Raw genomic sequence first — 22,972 nt, 5'->3', positions numbered from 1 at the left:
AGTAACATGACTTTTTAAGGCAGTGAATTTATACACATATAGGGGGTGTGTGGTGATACTGATTTTTAAGCCTCTTTGACCATCTTCTAGTTTTTACGTCTAGTTTTTACATTTAGGAAGATCGTGAATAACACCCACTGTTCTTAAACTCTTTAATGCCATGTCTTAAAAGCCAGAATTTGCTGCTGAAGACAAAAGTGAAAAATAGAACGAAAATAATAGAATGCACTATGTTTATTGTTTTGTCAAAGTGTAAACAGACTACCTAACCCAATCATAGAGGAAAAAAGGGCATATATCTTATACAGATATGCCTTTTTGTTTTTGCAGACTATGGTGTCTTTAGCTAATGAGCTGCCTATTGTTTTGGAAAACAAAGTTGATATGCCATACATGTACAGTTTTGTTTATATTGTACATTTAAAGATAATGCTAATAACCTATATAAATTTATGTGACTCAAGGCCTGTAGTACAGTCTGCTACTTTACTAATTCATAAAGCCGGAGGATACGTTTCTTATGATATAGGAACCAACTGCATTGCCTTCAAAACCAAGTAACTTTCTCTATAAATCTCGTGTTAACTAAAAATTTTTAAAGTATTTTTTTAGGTTGGTAATATTTAAACCAGCAGACACTTAAAGCTTTATTAAACTTTTTAATCAGAGATGTGATTAAAACATTTATTTGCCATTTGTGTTCCTTCATTCTAAGTGATGAAAAAGCGTGTTTTCCTCTTAGTGCTGTAGAAGCAGTTGTAAAGTAGCCAAAAGCCACATTGTCTATTTACTGGTCTGTGGCCTTTTACTGTGCTTTGTATCAGAGTTCCTAACAAGATTAATAAATCACCCCAGTCTTAATTTTTAAAAGAAAAAAAAAAAAAAGCTCCTGCTTTCAGGGTGAGTGGGAGGTCACAGCACTGGTCACCCCGTAGGCCAGCCCTCCTGTTTCCTCACCCCCTAGCCTCCTCCTGCCTGCATTTTTCTTCACAAACGTGTGCTCTGGTCTTGACACCGGCAAGATGGTCCTATTGAAGGTGGGCAAAGGGATGGCAGGGTCTACCCAGGAGCCTTCCCGGGTGTCTGCTTGCTGGTGGGTGGAGTCACGTGGTCATATGATGTAACTGAGCAAGGGCTTGTGTTCCTGTAGTGCAGAAAGCCATACTCTGACGGTGGGTGTTCACAGCAAAGTTAGGGTTTATTTGCAGGGCACCAAGCAAGGAGTACTGGCAGCTTATGCTCAGAAGACCTGAACCTCCCGATGGCTTTTAGGCAATGGTTTTTAAAGACAGTGTTAGGGGAGAGGGTTGTAGGTTGCCTGACCAGCTTGTTGACCTTCTGATCAGCTGGTGGTGAGGTAACAGGGTGACGCTTCAGGAGTCTCAATCATCAACCTTAGGGTTCCAGCCGGTCTGGGATCTAGTGCTTGTGGTCAGCATAGAGTCACCGTCCTCCACTGGGAGGGGGTCTTAGTTTCTGCAGAACAACTCAAAGATATGCACCAGATTGTCACCTATATCCCTTCAGGAGGAACTAGGAGTCCTGTGACTCTGTTGTCCTGGTCATTAACTGCTTAAGTCTGCTCTTTGGAACTTGAGGAAGGCCTAGGAGACTAAAGCTTTTTTTCTACAAACAAGAAACAGGGGACATGGATGGGCTTTTGCACCCGGGAAGGCCTCACAGGGTCCTGCTCGGTTTCAATCCCCCCTTTTCTTTGATGTGCATCGATCCTGAGGAGAATAGGAGTGGGACAAGAAAGGGATTAAAGTTTTGGGTAGAGAGGTTCATCGTACATTGCGGGAGTGGGAGTTGGTTTTAGGGGTCTTGGTCTCCGTGTGGGGCAGTTTCTTTCTACCTGGCATCACAGTGGAATGTTCTCAGGCTGGGCCAGCACGGCAGGCCTCCCTTTGCCCTTTTGGCCTCATCATCTTGAGGGAAGCCCCTCCTCTGAGCCTCTCTGTCCTCATCTGTGAAATGGGAGTACTGACTTCTTCCCCACCTCCCTGAGGATGAAATACATCACTTTGTAAACTCTCTGGGGCTATACATATTTAAGGAATTACTGAGCTGAATTCCTTGTGACTAATCTCTAGTTGTTTTCCCCCTCACTCTAAAATGGAATTAATGATCATTGTCAGGGCACAACCTCATTGGGTTATTCTGACAATAAAATGAGAAAATGTATGTGAAGCACACACCCAGGGTCAGGCGCAGAGGGAGCATCTCAAACAGTGGGAGATGCTGTTGTCGCCGTTATTTAATTTCATTATCTTAGTTTATTTTGTTTTCGTTCTTGGCACTGGGTTCAGCCGGTCTTGCTTGGCCCTACGAGCTCCCAGAGAGGTGGCATCCCCTCCAGTCTCAGTATCTGGAGGACCACGTTAAAATTCTTCCAGGCATCAGCCTGGGCTAGTAGCTCTGTTTAGACAACTTGCTTCTTTTTGTAAATAAACCTTCATTTGGGGATAATTTTAGGTGTATGGAAAAGCGACAGAGATAGTAGAGAGAGCACCCACAGAGCCCCGACTCACCACCGCACCCCCCCACCATGTTAGCATCTTACCGAGAGGCAGAAACTGCACAATACAAGTCACTAAAGTCCAGACTTTATCCAGATGTCACCAGTTCTTCCACAGATGGGCCCTGTCTGTTCCAGCATCCCAGCCAGGCTCCCACACTGAGTTGTCACATGTCCCCAGTCTGTTCTGGTCCCCGGAAGTTGCTCAGTCTTCATGCCTTGTCCATGACTTGGTCTTGACACTGGCCAATGAACACTGGTCCCCCAACCTGAGCCCATCTGTCTTTTTCCTTGTGATTAGATTGGGGTTACAGGATTTGTTACAAACCTACTTTGGATTGTTTTTTTCTCCTGCTTTAACTGAAGTGTTTTAGGGGATGCTGTAAGAAAAATAAATTCAGTAAGCAAAGACAGAGGCTTCGAAGATGAAAACCTTCTTGGAATTAAAAAATATCCTAATTAAAATTAATCTCATTGGTTGTGCTTTTGACTCAGTGACAGTTTCATTTTTTTAAAGTGAGATAGCCGTTTCCACAGGGTTTATCAATGACATCAGGGAGGGATGGTTCCCCCTAATTTAATGGTGATTAGGATACTTTTGTGTTTTGGGGGGAGCTTCATCTGCTTTTACTGCTTCTGGATCTAGTTATAATTGAGTGTAAATTAGCAATTCACTTTTACAACCAAAAACTTTCGATGTCAATCCAGGCATTTTCCCCAATGAATTAATTTGAATTACAAACCCTCTTGTTTTCAGATTAATTGCCTTCTAATCAGTCTGGACCGTGCATGGAATTTGCTGTCATTTTTTCCCCTGAGTCTGGTAGAGGTTTCAGGCATTTACAGATCACAGAACCTTTCAGATCTCGCGAGAGATGGGCCTGCTTAAGGGCAGTGTGTTCAATGCTAATGTGTTTTTTTCTTTTCCCTTAGTTATTTGGATAATAAATTTGGCATTGAGTTTTACCCTACCTTTTCTGTTCCTGTCAACGTGAGCACAACCCCATCAAAGTCTAGAATAATCCACACGAGTGCAGACCTCTAGTGCCTCTGTTCCTGAACTGTACCTGGTCAGAGCAGAATGGCCAATAGAACCAACTTGGAAATCAGGACCCCTGGTTTCAAATTCCAGCCCCACCATTCAGCCCCTCTATACCCAGGGCCAGTCACCTCCTGCTGTGGGCCTGTTTCATCTATAAATTTCAGTGAATGTCAGTAGTTACTGCAGGAGGTCATGGTGTGGATTGAGTGAGTTCACACTTGACAGCTCTGGGGGCTCACCTGGCATGGAGGAAGCTGTCCGTTATTGTTGGCTGTCATGGTTATTGGTGACTTTATGTGTTCACTATTATGTGTTAAATGAATGAAAAACTATGGTATATTTTTCCCTTTGAAAATATCCTTGTGATCAGACACTTAAACTTTCTTATGGAGGGTAACTCAGGTTTCTTAATCTTGGCACTGTTGATGTTTGGGGCCAGATAATTCCTCGTGGTCGGGCTGTCCTGTGGGTTGTAGGATGTTTAGCAGCATCCCTGGCCTGTGCCCACTAGGTGACTGTAGCACCCCCCAGTTTTGATGACCAAAAATATCTCTAGACATTGCCAAACGTCCCCTAGTGGGAAAGTGGCCTCTTGTTGAAAACCACTGATATAACTAATGTAAATGGGAAATGAAGGGAAAAGTGAAAAGAAAATCTGACACCTTTTTCAGGGAGCTTTTGAGCTGCCCTCTAAGGCTTTTATTGTTTAACTTACAGAATATTTTCATTTTTTACTATTGCCACTAAGTTACCTTATACTTTTTCCCAGGAAAGTGGGTCACATTTTCTTCTTACAGATGAGTGTGTATGTTTTAAAAGAAAAAACAATACGTGATTGAATGCCTTTCCTGGGTTTGGTACATAGCGATAGAATACTTGTTGAAATGTTTAAACACTTTGCAACAGTATTTTAAAGTCTTCTTATTTCCGTTTGAATTCATCAATACTAAGAAAAACTAAGGCTGTAAAGATCCTAAAATCTGGGTATTTCTTTTGGATTGATGTTTACAGAACCAGGTCATCCTGTGATCATTTTAAAAGCAAAAGGCCATGAGCATTACTACATATTAATAGTTAGCATAAAACTGTGTATCTCATTCTCATTTTTTCAAGTGCCGTGTTCTTCTGAACCTGAGTGTCTTTCTGCACCTGGGTTGAATTTCCGAGTTGCAGTTTCATAATATTCAATAAGAACTATTTCCTTTTGGAAATAATGAATCATTGAATTGAATGCCCCCCTAGACTGTTTAGATTTTCCAATAGTTCATAAACTATAGGTGCATATCAGCTCTTATCTTACCTCGTTGGGCCGAACGAAATAGTGCCAGAATTACCAGAACTCAGGCTTTTTTTTTTTTTTTTTTTTTTGCGGTACGCGGGCCTCTCACTGTTGTGGCCTCTCCCATTGCGGAGCACAGGCTCCGGACGCGCAGGCTCAGCGGCCATGGCTCACGGGCCCAGCCGCTCCGCGGCATGTGGGATCCTCCCGGACCGGGGCACGAACCCGTGTCCCCTGCATTGGCAGGCGGACTCTCAACCACTGCGCCACCAGGGAAGCCCCCAGAACTCAGGCTTTTGATAAAAATATAACCAAGTTCTCGGGCTTCCCTGGTGGCGCAGTGGTTAAGAATCCACCTGCCAATGCAGGGGACACGGGTTCGAGCCCTGGTCCTGGAGGATCCCACATGCCGCGGAGCAACTAAGCCTGTGGGCCACAACTACTGAGCCTGTGCTCTAGAGCCCGCGAGCCACAACTACTGAGCCCATGCGCCACAACTACTGAAGCCTGCGCGCCTAGAGCCCGTGCTCCACAAGAGAAGCCATCGCAACGAGCAGCCTGCACACCGCAACGAAGAGTAGCCCCCACTAGCCGCAACTAGAGAAAGCCCGCGTGCAGCAATGAAGACCCAACGCAGCCAAGAATAAATAAATAAAATAAATAAATTAAAAATATATATATATAACCAAGTTCTGAACAGCTGATATATTGGCTCTTTGGTTTTTGGCGTCCCAAGGAGTAACGTCAGCTCTGCTGCTGAGATCCCAGGGGTCGGGGATAGGGCTGCAGAGCCTTGTTAATTCAGTGGAATATTAATGCCCCCAAGAGACAGGTGTATTTAATAAATGGCTCTTAGAAGCCATATGAGGGAAGCCGTGATTACCTCTGAAGAGAAGCAGAAGCCGGTGGAGGTTGGCAGGTTCCAGACTGGCTTAAGAGAGCTGGCTTTCATACCTGAGGTGTTGGTGTCATTGCTGCGGCACTTGGGTAGCAAAAACAAGCAAACAGAAGCCTTGAATCTCCCTGGGATTCCGGTCAGCAAAGCAGACGGAAAGGAGGGTGTAGGAGGCTCGTTTAATGAACAGAGAGCAGAGGCACTCCCGCTGTACCTCGTGTGCTCACCCTTGTCTTAGGCAAGACCTGACGATGTGTGTCTGGAAAGCCGAAGGATATGACATCACCAGAGAGGTTTCTTTCTGTTTATAGAGGAAAACATGCATTTTCTGTGACTAAGTTGGAATAGTGTCAAGTTCTTGGGCAGAGAAAGGGCTAAAAATCAGGCATTTCATGTCACCAAGGGCGCTGTCTTAGCCTGGGCACCCACGAGAGCCAACCGTGAGACAAGGGGGCAAGTGGTTGTTCTGGAAAGTCACCCTTGGAAGCCGGTCAGGCTTAAGGAAGCCAGATTGGGAAGACTGGAAAACATACCAGTGTGAGCTCGTTAGCTGGCTACCCTGCAGGCTGTGGGCTTGAGCCCTGCTGAGACCCTCTGAAAGACTGAAATGCCTGAGGGTAGGGTGGGATCACCCGCCCCACCCCCTTCAAGGGCTCTTCCCTGTGACCCTGCATCCTGAGTATACCCCAAGTGCCCAAGATACAGGCCACAGATAGCACAGGAGGAGGCCTGTAAGGACCGGTCCACAGTGGTCTTGTGTGGCTGTCACCGGCGGAAAATGGCGATTCCGTCGGTTCTCGTCCTCTCGAAGAGAAAGAATTCAGTCCAGAGACATAGAGCAGTTTTAAGTAGCAAGAGTTTTTTATTAAGCAAAGCAAAAGTACACTGGAGAGAGAGAAGGGACGCGGGGTTGTTTGGAAACTGGAAGCAGCCCCGTGGTAGGGCTGGGGTTGGTTTTTCAGAGCGGTGGAAAGCCCCTCAGGTCCTGGATCATTTGACCGCTGAGCTGATTGACAGCTTTAGGTTATATAACTTCTTCCTTCTGCGCAGGTGCTTACCCACAGGCACCCGAGCAAAACCCACAGAAGGGTGACGGGCGCAGAAACAGCAATGCTAATTTATTACAAACACAGCGTAATGAACCCCAGGGTACTCTGAGTCACCTTTTAGGTCTTGGTATGCCTGCACCAACCTGTGCTGGCGGTTTTATCTTGTTTGGTCTTGATAAGGCTGGAGACTTAACGGTCCTTGACCACAAAAGGGAGGCTCTCTGGGCATGTTCTAATCACCGGTGTCCAGGTGGGGGAGGGAAAGATGACCCCGTCCAGGATGGGGCAGGGACCTGCTCACCTCTAACTATCTAACATGACCAGAAGGGTCTCTCGGCAGGAGGGGGACCAGATTGGGGCTCTGAAGGGTAGATAACATGGGGATGGGGGCTTATAGATAAGATAACATGGGGATGGGGGCTTATAGATAAGATAACATGGGGATGGGGGCTTATAGATAAGAAAACATGGGGATGGGGGCTTATAGATAAGAAAACATGGGGATGGGGGCTTATAAATAACATGGGGATGGGGGCTTATAGATAAATAGGAAAGGAAGTGATGCACCCTGGGCTCTGCCTGCCTCCTGCTGGTCCCATGTACCTGGCCTTGACTGTTGGGGGAAAGCATCCTAAGAATGAGCAACGGAAGGTAGATTGTTTTCCTTTAGTCCCTTTTACAATGCTTTCTGCTTCCAGTAACAGAAATCCTGAGTTGACAGTGGCTTAAAGAAAGCAAGTGTCTGTCTGTCTCACCTACTGGAAGTCACCATGCAGAGCATGGCCCTGGACTTCGTGAGGGCATCACAGACCCAGGTTTCTTCCTCTTGTCCACTCAGCTCCACACGGCCCCCCAGCCACCTGCCAGTGTGTCGACTGGTCACCTCATGATTGCACGATGGTCACCAGAGCTCCAGGCCTCAGATTCATCAGTCCCTTCGATCAGGGTGCAACAGCCTTCTCTTTGGGGCTCACTGACCAGCTGTAAGGGAGACTGGGGAACAAGACGGCAGGTCATCGAGGCTAGAACTATAATCCTCAGTGGGGTGGGGATGTGTGTGATCCCCCAGGGGACATTTTTGGTTGTCACAACTGGTGGAGTGCTACTGGCATCTAGTGCACAGAGAACAGGGATGCTGTTAAAAGCCCTACAGTCCCCAGAACAAATAGTCATCTGGCCCCAAATGTCAGTATTGCCAAATTTTGGAACTCAGAGATAGACCAGTCATGATGCATTGTCTAGAACTGAGTAGTTGCTGCCTTTAATAAAATAGAGGATTCTGTATAGACAGCTCACAGCACTCAACGTGGCAGCAAATGGACTCATTGGCAGGAGGCCAGCCTTTGCACGGCTGGAGCCCTGGGCGAAACAACATGGGGTGGGGGATGAGGATGCTGATCGCCTCTTGGGCAGGCGATGGGTACTTTGGCCTTTCAGAGGTGCTCCGTATTCTCTGAAAGATATAACGTGCTAATCGTCAGTACTTGCGTTTCATGATTTAATGACTATGCCCAGGCCTTTAATATTACCCTTAATAGTACTTTCTTAAGGAAGTGAATCCCTCATTTATAGCATGACGCAGATTCTTGAGCTGCATTACAGTCAGAACGGCCTCTGTTCTTTACAGTGTTTGTATTTTCCAAGATGATTTTGAAAAGGAAGAGGTGCACTCAACTTTTGACAGCTGTTCCTTTCGTTTTCCATTAGCATTTGAAAAATGTCTCTTTCAAGCAGCGTTCATTACGATTTTAATTTTTCAGTTTGCTCCTTTTTTAAGTAACGTGCCACGAATTACGGTTTAATATGTCGTCTGTTTTTTGCAATGACATTTTTACCGCCCCCTTTTCATTTGAGTCCGTTTATAAATTGTACTGTAGCTAATGAGTTCCATCCTGATTTCCAGTTCCCAGTAATTACCACTCTTCTGATATGTTCTTTAACGTGTCACAGAATTAAGAGCATTACCGGGCGAGCTCAGGTGAGCTGGGTCTGCCTCAGCCATGGGGCCACTGAGGGCTATGGGGCGGGGAAGTCGCTGAGACCCCCTGCTGCTCTCGTTTGTATTCACCAGCCATCGCATGTCGGACACCCCGGTCTGTGTGGGATGTAAATGCAGAAGCCTCTGCCGGGCCTGGTCCCTGGGTAGACTAGATAATTGCCCTATTCCCACATTGCTTTGCCAGTGGACATATGACTAATGGGACTTGAAATCCTGAATGATTTTTAACTGTATGTTCGGCTGAGATTGGACCAAGATTAATTGAACAGCAATCCCTGATTAATTTCTATTTTACTACCAAGCTGAAACTTATGAACATTTTATCAAGTTGAGCTGAAGTTTAACTTTGCAATATTAAGAGGGGGCAGTGGCTGGTATGGAGGAGACTTATTAAGGAACTGACCAGTGTAAGGGAGACCGTGAGGATGTAGGAGATGCAGCCTCTGTCCTGCAGAAAGACAGAACCGATGGGAGATATATATTAAGAGATTTATTTTAGGGAATTGGCTCACGTGATCTGGGGGGTTGGTAAGCCTGGAATCTGTAGGACAGGCCAGCGGGCTGGAGACTTGGGCAGGAGTAGATGCTGCAGTCTTCAGGCTGAATTCTTTCTTCTCCAGGAAACTTCAGCTTTTGCTCCTAAGACCTTGGACGAGGCTCGCCCACATTTTGGGTGGTAATCTGGACTTAAAGTCAACCAGTTGTGGATGCTAACCGCGCCTACAAAACACCTTCACAGTGCACCTAGATTAGTGTTGGATTAAGTCCCTGAATACTAGACCCTGGCCCTGTTGACACAGAAAAGTGTCACAGAGGAAGAGCCCCCCAGCAGGGTGGTGGGAAGTGCAAGCAGCTGAGGGTCAGGACCCAGGTCTGAGCACTTCTCTCTTACCAGCTTCGAGGTTGCCAGCAGTGCCCTGAGCCACTGGGACCACCATCCATTCTGTAAGAAACGTTTATTAAATGCATGCCTCCTACCAGCCAGAACTATATGTGTTAAGGAAGCAAAAATGACTACGTTTTTGCTTAAACTGCCTCTGTCCTGGAGAAGCCCACGACCCACAACCAACTAACCACCAGCACAAAAAGTGAAGGACCACACGTTTCCTGTAAGATAAGAACCATAATCGTCCCCACAAGAGATCTTGGAGGAAAAAGGGAGATGATAAATAAATAGGACACTGAATGCTTTGCCCGTGAGTTACTGTTAGTATTTTTAGAACATTCTAGTATCATCTGCCAAGTGTTACAAAGCACCTTTGTGGTCTGATTGTGTCTCCATTGCTGGAAAGCCATGAAATCTTATTTCTATAAAAAAATTCCACGATTTAGGTGCTGAGTTTAGGGGGTTTTATTTAGGAAAGATAAACCATTAAGTGGAGCACTTAAAGGTCGGTTGTGTTACAATAGTAAACTCAAGAGGTGACGGTCAGGTGTGGGTTCATCCCGGTGGCCCAGCTCCAGGGTAGAGTCTGTTAGAAGGTTTTGGAAGTTTTGCCTTTGATCCATTTCACTGTCTTTCCGTTTTCTGCCTGTGGAAGGGAGGTCTTATGGCATCCACCCATTCCTGTTTCTACTTTGCGGTTTTCAGGGGCAGATGTCCACGCCAGGGACCCTCACCGCGGGATGTCGTCTCAGGAGTGGGCTACTTACACGGGACGGTTTGAAGCGGTCCACGCCATCCAGAGGCTGCTGGAGCGACCGTGCCCAGAGCAGTTTGGGGAAAAGTACAAGCCAGAGCTGCCGCTGGCCCCCGAGGGGGGTCCGAGGACTGCGGGCTCCAAGAACTGCTTGCAGAGGCTCACCGAGTTTGTGCGGTCCATGCTGGCCTCCCGCTTGCGCCAAGGCCTGGAGGATGGGGGCGTCCTGGACCACATGGTCAGGATGACCACGAGCCTCTACAGCCCCGCCGTGGCCGTCGTCTGCCGGACCATGTGCCCCGAGAACCCCCCCTGTGTGGGGAAGAGGCGGCTGGCGGTGCAGGAAATCCTGGCGGCACGGGGGCACCCGGACACACAAGCCCAAGAGAGGGACAAAGCGGAGGGCACCGAGCGGCGATTCTGGACCTGCCAGGCCGCGGGGGTCTCCAGAGAGGGGGCCCCCAGAGCCAGCTGCACGTCTTCTTCCCAGCTGCCAGCCGCCCCGCGGAAGGCCAGCCTCCTGTCCCTGCAGCTGCTTCGGCGGAGCAGCGTGCGGCCGGGCGTGGTCATCCCCAAGGTGCGCATCAGCAAGGCGCCCGCGCCCACCTTCCAGCCCGAGCGGGCGGCGAAGGGTAGCACCAAGGACAGCACCCACCTGCAGCTCCCCAAGTGGCGGTACAAGGAGGCCAAGGAGGAAAGAAGGAAGGCGGAAGAGGCGGAGAAGCAGCGGCTGGCCCGGGCGCGCAAGGAGAAGCGGGCGCCGTCCTGGAGGAAAAGGACGTGAGGGGGCGTGTCGGGGAGGCTGGCGGGGCTCCTCCCTGGGAAGGAAGCGCCTCCGCCTGGCCCTTGCCTTTTACGCACCACACGTCCCCGTGCCCGCAGCCTCCTTGGCCCTAGAAAACGTTTGTGTTTGTTCAGGCTGCACCCAAGAGTGAACTGGGCATAGCACTAATCGATTTGCCTAAAACCAGTTCCCCTAGCAGTCAGTACACTTAGTGGGCGTTTTACCTAAAAGTTTATCTTTAGAACCTCAGTTAAGAAATTTTTAAGACCAATTTATCAGAAGGGCGTTTTCTGTATAATTCTGTCTTTTTAATCACAATCAAATGTGCAGCACTTTACCAGCCCCATACAAAGATGGGGCTCTTTGTAGTTAGAATGTTTTTAATGCATTTGTCTGAAGACCCTTTGTTTAAAGTACCGTTTCTAGCAATGATTACTTGTGGTATCTCTATGATTTCACACAGAATTTATGGCATTCTCCCCCCCTTTTGCTGTTTGTTTGGGTCTTTGCCTTTCCATCTCATGTGGGTGCCCATGAGCACTTCATGTTCTTAATTGGATTAAGTGATGCAGAATATTTCTTTCCATTTGATGGAGGCATTTACTTTACAGCAAAATGATCAAGTAAGACAGAGGAATCAGATTTCCTTGCCTCTTACTTTTCAAGCTCTCTTGTCCATCCAGTGCTAAAAAATGATGAAAACCCAGTTGTCAAAGTATGAGACTGCGTAGAGAAGCACGTATTTATTGCTAGAACTAAACTCATTTTAAGCAAGGAATTTTAGATAAAATGTATACAAGGTCTTGAACATATTCAAAAATAGATATTGACATAAGAAAAAAGTATTTAAGAAAATAGGGGCAAATCTAATAAATTATTACTAGAAATACAAAAGTAAGTTATGTACTCTTAGATACATTGAATTCAGTTCTCCTTAAAATGTAAAAAAGATGCAAAAAGCCTAAGGCACCCAGAGTTCTGCAGACTGCTGAAATGGGGGCAGGCATAAATTTTTAGAGAAATAGGGATTACAATTGAATACTTAGGCAAACGTGTTTTAGGCAAATTTGCCTGGAGTGAGCTGGGTTGCCTCCTCCTCCTGACTCAATTCCAAGGAATCCCTGGTGTGGAATTACTTTCATTTTTTCTTTGATGACTGCGCCTGATCTTCAGTTTACCCTTATGCCGACTTTGTAGAATTTCCAAGATGTTGGGACTTTGGCAGAGCATGTATGTGATTTGCCCCGGGCCCTGAGCTCTCCGAGGGAGTTATCTCCAAAGCACTGAGAAATTCTAATGAATCTCTGGCCATCTGGGTTGCAGAGTCTCTGTCACATATGCACTACCAACAGCACTTTATTTAAATATTATTCTGCTCAGAAGCCATAGATGTAAACTATTACAGACCAGTTTGGAAGCTCTTTATTATAACTCTAGATTCGCAGGGGAAATCGTGCTCCCTGGCTGTGCGGTAATGAGCACCTGTCTGTCTCATTATGCGGGTGGGGTAGCGCCAGCTCCCCCTCTTCTCCCCCATCCTTCAGAGTTGAGCATCTCACACTCACCTTCCCCCAAATCTCAATAAACAGACCATCAGGCTGCACCCAGACTGGTGGGAGACAGGCGTGACGATAATCCAGCTCTTAAAGTCAGATTTTAGTGAGTTCCTCCCTCATCCCAGAAGGGCACAAGAAGAATGGCACAGAGGTCTGGACCCACTTTGAGCATCACTGATATAGTTGGCTGTTGGGTCACTTTCGTACCTAAGAGCTGAGATTGGCCAAGTCCCCTTGGATGAGATGGAGGCTGGTCCCCGACGTGGAGAGAAACACCCGTTTCCCTGACAGTCCAGTCCATATCCTTTGAGATCATTTTCGTGTTTACGTATTTTCGTTGCTTTGAATGGTTGGCTGCATTTTTCTCACCAAGGGGTCAGCCCTCCTCCCTCCCCTCCAGTGTCGGTCAGGGATGGGGCACTGATGAGCAGTGTCCCCCCGCCCCGAGCTCCGTCACCACATACATTCCCTGCTGACCCCTTTGCCTCCTTTTTTCCTTATTATTTGCTTTTTCTTTGTTTTGCCTGTTTTCTGCTCCAGATTTAGCTAAATGCCTTGATCATCCCTGGCACCACTACTCTGAGATCAAAAAGGGCGGAAAAGCAAGGCAATGCTGAGAGATCAACAGTGTCCCTGTGGAATTATCATGCCGTGCCCTCCAAACACCCAAGAGTGAATGAACGGCACATTCCGCCAGCTGCTTCTGTGCAGAATGTTGGCACAATTCTCCCACCTCCACCCCGCACCTTCCCCCTTTTTTTTTCTTTAAGGAGAGAGACTTGGTTTGCTCTCCTGGCAGGTGATAGCACCGCCCTGCCGTAGATCCGCTGTCTGCTCGCACTCCTCATGTCTATTAACTGTAAATAGTGAATTTCAAGTTGACAGGTACCCTCTCAGGGATTTATATATAAATACAGGGGAAAAGTTGAAGTATATTTTAATACTTTTTAATATTTGAGTGAGTTATGATTAAACTAGATAGAAGAAATATTCCTAAGACAATGTCAGTGCTGCTGTTTTCTGGGGAGATGCCTGGGAATCACCCCTCGTGTTGAGATTTCTTGATTATTAGAAACTCGGGACTCTGGCAGCTGAAATGGCTTTGGAGTGGATGTGAGGTCACTTCAGTGCCTCTCAGGTGCCTCTTGTGGATGTGAACCCTTGTATTAAAAAAAAAAATTCAGCCTTTATGTACGCAGAGATGGCTGTGACAACACAGATGGACCATTCATCGCTTTTACCTCTACAACTGTTTCCTCCCCATCTGATCCAGGGGATCAGATCCAGGTGTGACAGTGACAGTGTTTTCTCTCTGCTTATGTGAATCGTGTTCTACAGTCAGCCGAGCGCCAGGCTCATCGCTGGGAGTGGGGAGGGAAAAGCTGGAATGACCACGGCGTTCAGAGACTTTGCATGTCTTTGGCTACCTTTGAGAAATGCAACACGTGACATTATGGACCTTCGTGACTTTTTCTGCAGCACCTCCCCACGAGCTCCTGGTGGCACTAGATGCCTCAGAAATAGGATCGGAAATTGCATCTCAACTTCGGGCACCACTGCTACTCACTCACCCTGTACTGGAGGATAGAGTTCGTGATGTCAGTTGGAAAGTGGGATTCGTGGATGCAGGGTGGCCAGTCCAGGCTGCTTCTGCCTGCTTCCTTCCGTGCTGTGGGTGACCAGGTCTCTGGAAGTCCACTGAGTGGAGATGAGGCTGGGAAACAATTCCGTGAGGTGGGCCACACCCCAGTCCTGAAGTGGATGCAAAGCCTGCTGTCTCCAGGGAAGAATCATGGGTACCGAGTTATTATGAAGAAAAGCACCCCTGAGGGGTCAATAAATAAGCTAAGGCTAAGAAGTAGGGACGATTTGGCTCTTGCAGCCTCTGGCAGGATCACTGTATTCCCCCCTTATCCACGCTGCATTAAGGCGGAAGACTGTCTTTTCATCATTCACTTGAGCTTGCTCCGTGAAATGAGTTCTAGCCCTAACGGATGTCAGGTGCAGTGCTTACCCCCAGGTTCACTTGGAGACCTGTGCTCAGTCATTTCCCATCCTGATACAATGCAGGGATTCCCTGCAGTGCTAAGATTTATCAGGAACTATTGTAAGCTGCTAGTCACAATCCATCTTTTTTATAGGATGAAGTGCTGACACTTTTTCTTTTTCACAGTATTTGGCGAAATCCTAACGCGCTACCCAAGTATTCCCTTGCGAGCCTTTTCGTTCCACGTGGGTAACTGTTTGGATTCTGCATTTGGCTGTGGGTGCCCGGCTCGCAGGATCCCTCAGGGCCTTGGTCTGTGTCTGGTCCTCGGTCTCCTTGGCGGCAGGCTCACGTGGGGTCCCTTTTAGCTGGGCCTGGTGGACAGTGGTCTTCTAGGGAAGGAATGGCAGAAGACCCATCACGACTGATCCTTATAAAACAAAGTCCCCTTTGCGACAACAACTGGCATTGGGTACATAATTATGGCAGCGGGAGGGAGGGCTGTTGCCATGGAGAACTTACAACAAAACAGCCCTTCCTGAAAACGCTGGTTGCTGTCCTCTCCATGCATTTAGACTTTGTTTCAAACGTCCGTGTAACTCTTGAATCAGCTACTCATGCTGTGCCCTTGAATTCACATGTTACTTCATTAACATTTAAAATAAGCGGCTAAAACAATTCCTCTGGAGGTTTTTTTGTTTTCTTTTAAAGAAATAGAAAAAAACAAAAAACCACCGCTGCCTGGTTTGATTTAGCTCATTTTTGAGGGACTCAGTTGAATGCCAGGGCTGCGTGCAAAATCTCTCCTTAGCCCTGACCCAGCCTGAAATAAGGCTCCTGTGAAAGGCACAGCTCTGCAGTGCTCTGATGGCCCTCAGCTGCAAGTGGAGGTGTGTGATGTGATGTGATGTGATGTGAGTGCACACACACACACACACACACAGGAAGGGTCCGGGTTTTGTGCTCACAAAGGGGACTGCCCTTGTGGCTCCCAGGTAATGTCTGGTGTGACCTGATTTGATGGCATGTAGCGGAGGATGGGACAGCCCAAGACCCCCACTGGGAGCACTCCAGTGTGTCCACTGTGGCACAGAACACAGCCAGTGTGTCATAAAGCAGGTCTTCTTGTCGAAAGGTGGTGTTGGCCTGGGCGGCTCATATAGGAGCTCCTGGGCGAGGCTGTGTAGCTGGGCCTGGGCCGTCGCTCTGCTGTTGGCTGCATCCTTGGCATGGAAGGGCAGAATCCAGAGGGGATGCTTGGGGAGCTCCACCAGGCATTCACCCCATGGCACCAGGCTAACCACAGAATCATCATCTTACCCTGCGGAGGCACTGAGATGTTCCCAAGTCTGCCCAAGTATCAGTGCTCTAATTAATCAACGCTAACACAGTTTGGTTTTTGAGAGAATCATTTCATCATAATGGGACACCTTTATATTGTTTTTGAAGAAAATGAAGACGAGAAACAAAATGAAGCCAGCAGTTGCAGGCACGGCAGTGGCCTGTGTTGATTTGATGCTTTGTGAAATGTTGGGAGGTCGCATTGAAGCACTTTAACACCAGTTTTTGAGCAGAAGTTCTAGAAGCTGGTTTGGAACCTCACAGCTCTGTCAAACAGGATGAAAATCAGAAAAGGATGCTATAAACCTGGCCATGTTACCAGCAGCCCTGTGAGCCTCTCGGCCATCCTAAGGAATTTGCATAATAGACCCCATTCAGACAAACAGGCAAAGCTAATCTCATTGGAATTCTCTTCATTCAGATCCTTGTTCTGACTCACATGTATTGGGTGTCTGAGAATGTGTGTTTTTAACAAGGGTGACTTAAGAACTGTATGGACTCTGCACAGGTGCCAGGTTTCAGGTTATGTCATGTTGGTATAAGCTTTGTTTCCTGAATGTAAAACTATTTTCATTGTCATTTCTAAAATTCCCGTAGATTTCTGGATATTGTAAAAATGTTGAATAAGGATATAGTTATGTAAATTTCATAGTGTTTTATTTTGAGGTGAGAGTTTTGTTACAGTTTATAAAAGATATTTTTCTATTTAGACCTCAGGGCTATTTGGGGACCTACAAATAAATGTGACCCCAGCAGTTTCAATTCTTGATATCCAAAAGGCTAATAATCATCTTTAAGTTGAATAGGATTTATTATTCAGCAGAAAGAATGTGTCTTTCCCTCTTAGCTTCTCTTTTAACAAACTCTGTATCTAAAGTTTAAAACATAGCAAAAAGGATGTGGGTCATGTAAAAATGTGGGGAAGTTGTGGCTACGGAATTTAAAATCACTTGTGAAATAAAGTCTTATGGTACAACGGTGTGATCCTTGGATAAACCTAAGTGTGTGTAAATTAGAAAATGATACAATGATACCAGTGTTTTTAATGTTACTTATTTTGACCGAAATAGGTGTGCACTTCCTTCATCTGACACACTTTTATTTTTCACATTTCAAAAGTAAGACTTTTAAACTCATGAGCTATCTGTGAATACCTCTGCACGTGTGAAAATAATCTCTTTACATTCGGCCTCTTCTCAGAAGTACCCACTGGTAGGGAGGCATCCTTCAGCTGTGTTTTTGTGGATTTATTTACCTGTGTACATAGAAACAAATTTAGTTTTGTTATTTATTTATTACTATTATATATATTATATAATATGTTATATAATATATAATGTTATATAATCTATAATATAATATACATTATATAATATAATATAATTTTTTTGTTCATTTAGTTTATCTTTTATTAGTTGATTTACAATGTTGTATTAGTTTCAGGTGTACAGCAAAGTGATTCAGATATAGATATACTTTTTCAGTATAAAGTATATATATATATACATATACTTTTTCAGATTCTTTTCCCTTATAGGTTATTACAAGATACAGTTCCCTGGGCTCTACAGTAGGTCCTGGTTGTTCATCTGTTTTATATGTAGCAGTTTGTATCCGTTAATCCCAAGCTCCTAACTTCTCCCTCTGCCTCCTTCCCCTTTAGTAACCATACGTTTGTCTTCCATGTCTGTGGGTCCATTTCTGTTCTGTAAATAAGTTCATTTGTATCATTTTTTTTAGGCTCCATATATAAGTGATATCATGATATTTGTCTTTTCTCTGTTTGACATAGAAATATATTGTTAATGTTTTCTCCCTTTGTGTGATGAAATATATTGTTAATGTTTTCTCCTCTTCGTGTGAGGTACAGTGTGGTATATACAGTCTCACCCAGTGTTCTTGTTGATTGCTGTGTAGTGTTCCTCAGGAGAGCTGCACTGTGGTACATTTAACCATGACCTCATGACGGACTATGACAGTATTTTCAGTTCTCACCACTTGTACGTAATGAAGAGCCTTCATCTGACTTACCTATTTGTATACACAAGTGAATGTTTCTCTAAGACAAGCGTGTAGAAGTGGGACTTGCCGCTAGAAGGGAAGACGAGTTTTATTTCAGTAGTCACTGCTGTGTTGCCCTTTTCAAAGCCTGCTGCATATTCACCTGTCGGCAATGGACAAAAGAGGCCCCTTTCCCCCTGCAGCAGCACTTGCTGTTTGCCAGTCTGACGGTTATGAAATTGTATCTCGTTTTAATTGCCTGAGTTACTGGTGAAGTAGAACATCTTTTCATGTGTCTTTTGACCATTTTTATTTCCTGTTTTAAAAATTTGCTATATATATCTGTTTCTCATTTTTAAAAAATTACCCTTTGGTGTCATTTTTGCTGATTTACCGGAGTTTGCTATAAATTTTGAGTCAGTTCTTTGACACATACTGCATTTTTTTCTCCCATTTTATCACTTATCTTTAAGGTATCGTGTGTAAAAGTCTTAAATTTTGATTTAGTCAAACTTGCCAAACTTTTTAGTTTATATTTGCATTTCTTATTTAAGAAGGCCTTTCCTACCCCAAATCAACATTTTTCTTCTATAGTTTTATCTAATGATTTGTGGCTACTTTTTAAAAAGACATTCATACACAATTCATCTTTTCAGTAATCTTTGATGGGACTGAAGACAAACAGCTCCTATTTATTTGGGAAGTTTTGTTCAGCATTTGAAAAATCTGAAGTCTGACACGTTAAAAACCATAATTTTAGTCATTAAATTCTACTCATCTAGAATCATAATTATTAAGGACCTACATAGGATGTCAAATTTTAAATAAAGTTTTGTTCTAGGCCAAGATTGGAGATTATTTGTATTTATTGTTGTGAAAGACAAATGATGTGAAGGTAATATACAAGGAACTGTCCTTATTAGAAAATCGGAGAACTAGGGACGTACCTGTCGGTCCGCGCTTCCACAGCAGTAGGCCCAGGTTCGATCCCTGGTTGGGGAGCTGAGATCCTGCAGTCCAAGAGGTACGGCCAAAAAAAAGAAAGAAAATCTGAGCATTGACATGAAAAGTGAGGGAGGTGGTCTTTATTCCCCCGACTGGACCTGCATGGAGAGCCCTGAGACTCTGAGGAGCACAGATGGACGGATGATCTTCCCGTCCGGCGGCCCGGCCCCAAGAGCAGTGCATCTGCACTGGGCAGTCGTGTGGTCAAGAGCGTTGCCCTTGAGGACCTCGAGGGCTTCTGCAAGCAGCCCTTCACGTGGTCACTGGCTCGCAACAGGTCACTCCGGCTGTCTCCCTTGATGATAACCTGGCTGGTTTCCAGCCAGGGACGTGAAAGGTGGCCTGAAAACCCCTAGTCTGCCGGCAAAACCAACTTTGATGTGCGGATCGCTCAGGTAAATTGTTAGCTCAACCGCAGCTCCCAGTGCCAGGGGCAGCCGATCACAAGCATGGGGCAGCCCCCCTGCCCACTCGACGTCATCTGCCTGGTCATCCTGCCCAAGCTCATTACTGCTCTCTCTCAACCCCCAAACCTAACAAGATGTTAATACATTTTCCTGGATAAAAGAAATTGTAAGTATATAAATGAAACTCAAATCCACCTTGCTATTTCAAAAGCATGACACAAAATCAAGAAGTCAGGTAGCTGCAAGGGCATGACATCAATTTTTCATGAGCTCTTAGAAGCTTTATTAGGGCCAAGAGCTGAGTGGAGAAGCTGGACCAGGAAGGCCCCTCTCTGGGCCATCAGAGACAAGAGGGTTCGGGCACATGGGTTGTGATGGGGAAGCTGTCACCCTACAGTGAGGAAGGTTGCAGAATGTCCCCGTTCCCCAGCAAAGGAGTCCCTTAGCCATCCCATGGCCCTTTCACGCCCTGCCCCTGGGGGTTGGGGCACCAGTTTTTACCTTCTAACCTGAGTGATCATTGAAAGGTGCAGACTCGATGTCCTTCCTGACCAAACTACATTGGAATGGGCCTCCCCTGGTTGAAGTGCCTGATGCCCTCTGTAGGGTGAAAGGCCATAGGTTGGGGGTCGAAAAAGCCACCCCTGCCTGCCTTCCCTCCCACTGCTGTGCAGGCGCTGGGCCCGTCCTGAGCCCCAGCCTGTGGTTCTCTAACTCTATACATTCCTAGTCCTGGACTCCGGCCAGGTGACTCGAGAGAGATTTGGGCAACCCTCGTGTCCTCCCTGAGCTGGCAGATGGCTCTCTGCGGTTGCATAAAGCAATGGTGCTTGAAGGGCCTGGGTTCCCGGGACAGGGAGCATCAGCAGCACTTGGAAAATTTTCAGAAATACACCTTCTCAGGCTGAACCTGTATTAGTTTCATGTGATTGCTGTAACAAATTATCTGGATGGCTTCAAGCAAATGACATGTATTCCCTCGCAGTTCGGGCGGCCAGACGTTTGAAATCGCTGTGTCAGCAGGGCCACGCCCCCTCCGAAGCCTCCAGGGGAGGGTGCAGGGCCACGCCCCCTCTGAAGCCTCCAGGGGAGGGTGCTTCCTCACCTCTCCGAGCTCCTGGTGGTTGCCAGCAATCCTTGGCGTTCCTTGGCTTGTGGCAGCCTCCCTCCGTCTGCCTCTGTCACCACATGGCCGGCTTCCTTCTGTGTGTCTGTGTCCACACTTCCCACTTTTTATAAGGCCACCAGTCATTGGATTAGCGCCCACCCGTCACTGGATCAACACCCGCCCACCCTAACCGAGTCTGGCCTTGTTTTAACTTAATTACATCTGCAAAGACCCTGTTTCCAAATCAGGTCACATTCACAGGGACTTAGAGTAAAACCTTTTGGGGGACACAATTCCACCTACAACACCACGCCAAGCTACTGAGCCAGAGACGCTGCGAGTCTGGGAGTGTGCCCTCCCTAACTCTGCACGCCCGCCGGGCTCCCACCTTGCTGACCACGGGGGTCATGTCATTACCATCCCTCCCCCCCGACCCAGGCCCCACCCTACCCCTGAAGGCTAGAAGCCGGTTCCATCCTGGGGACCCTTCTCTGCCCCCCTGCCTGGGCCATCTCTACAGCTCACAGCTTTAAATGCCAGCTAGAGGCTGCCGACCTTCAGCTGTGCCCTTGACCACCACCTCTAGACCAAGGGCCCACAGCCCACAGTTCAAATCCAGCCACTGCCTCTTTCTGTCAATGTAATTGTATTGAAACACAGCCCTGCTCACTCAATGACATACTGTCTATGGTGGTTTTCACTCTCCAGGGCACAGTGGAGTAGCTGTAACAGAGGCTGTATGCTCACAAAGCCTCAAGTACTGACTGTCTGAACCTTTACAGAGAAAGCTTGCTGACACCTGTCCAGACAGTCCCACAGGTTGTGGATGTTTCCATCTGGTGTGGAATAGGCACTGAAGACCTAATGTGCCCAGACAGCTCTTTTTTTTTCTTTTTTAATAATTGAGATATAATAGACATAAAACATTATATTGGTTTCAGGTGTACAACATAATGATTTGCTGTTTGTAGGTATTGCAAAACAATGTCCGCAATGTCTAGTTCACATCCATCACTACACATAGTTATAATGTTTTCTCTTGTGATGAGAATTTTTAAGATCTACTCTCCTTAGCAACTTTCAAATACGCAGCACAGGATTATTAAGTCCCCATGCTGTCCGTTACATCCCATGACCTATTATTGTATAACGGGAAGTTTGTGGCTTTGGACCCCTTCACTTGTTTCACAGCCCGCTCCACGTCTTGCCTCTGGTAACCACCAGGCTGTTCTCTGTACCTGTGAGCTGGGTTTTTTGCTCTTCATTGGTTTTCTTAGATTCCTCATACAAGTGAGATGATACAGTATTGGTTTTTCTCTGACTTACTTCATTTAGCGTAATGGGTGGAATTCCCAAGTAAGCGAGTGGAGCTCTGAACACTGCCCCTTTCTCCGCCCCATCTCCGCACCCACCCAGTTGCTTCCCGTCAGCTCTGAAATCTCCTTAACTTTACAGAGGCCACACTCATGACCTGCCAGACCTTTTCATCCTGAGACTGAAAGTATGGTTACAGCTGGTTCCTGCACCAACTGTACTTAGTGTCCTCCAGACCAAAGCCCCTGCACCCCATGGAGGCAGGACCAGAGAGAGAAGAGCCTCCCTTCACTCTCCGTTTCTGCCCCGGAACAGCCTTGAGGGCTGAGGATGAGCCTCCGTCCACGGGTCATCCAGGGTATCAAGGGCCTCCCCATTTGGGCTGTGCTGCCTTCTGAGCTGCTCTCTGTGTGTCTCTGGAGGTCATTCCCGGGCCCGAGCTCTGTTCCTGGGAGATGAGCAGGGGCTGGAGGAAGCTTGAAACACACCTGGGGCAGCCGTCCGGCCCTCACTTCATCTGCCGGGGAGTCACGGAACTGACCGGCCATCAGCTGCTTCCTGCTGGCTGCAGGGGGTGATGGTGGCTGTTCTGCTACCAGATGCCTCTTGGGACATTGCTGATTAGATCCTGTTGATGAGGGCGCTGGTGTTTAACTAAGAGAACGTTAAATGACAGCGGAAACAAGCTAAATCGGCTCGGTAGAAGCAGCAATGTGGAAAATACTCTGTTTTATCAGACTCAGCCTGTCTCTCCTCCCAGAAAAGCATACGGGGAAGAAGATGCTCGGTTTGCTTAATTAAACCAAATGACAGGAGGCATATTCAAAGCAGTGTGGGGAATGGTCTCTGGAGACAGACAGACAAAGGTCTGGTCCTGGCTTTGCTACATGTTTTCTTTGCGATCCTGGCAGGGTAGTCATTTCCTTACAGAAGAATGGGTCTCTGTGTGAATGCTACACACCCTGCCTGGTGCCCGTCCTGGGCAGAGGGATGCTGGGGATCATTCTGAGCACAGACTCCGTGCTCATGACCTTGATTGACAGTCCT

The 22,972-nt window shown here is 46.7% G+C and overlaps 1 protein-coding gene across 1 annotated transcript in view; it reads left to right on the top strand.

Annotated features, from left to right (window-relative positions):
- ANKRD33B (ankyrin repeat domain 33B) overlaps positions 1 to 11,206 on the top strand; it is a gene marked incomplete at both ends in the record, with an annotated part of 91,704 nt that extends 80,498 nt beyond the window's left edge. Inside the window, 1 exon segment of the mRNA XM_079703848.1 lies at positions 10,374 to 11,206. Coding sequence (XP_079559974.1) covers positions 10,374 to 11,206 — 833 coding nt within the window.
- Positions 11,207 to 22,972: the final 11,766 nt, after the last annotated feature.

Source organism: Hyperoodon ampullatus (assembly GCF_949752795.1).
Source record: "Hyperoodon ampullatus genome assembly, chromosome: 4".
Taxonomy (NCBI): Eukaryota; Metazoa; Chordata; class Mammalia; order Artiodactyla; family Ziphiidae; genus Hyperoodon; species Hyperoodon ampullatus.
This window is presented reverse-complemented; position numbering and strand designations above follow the sequence as displayed.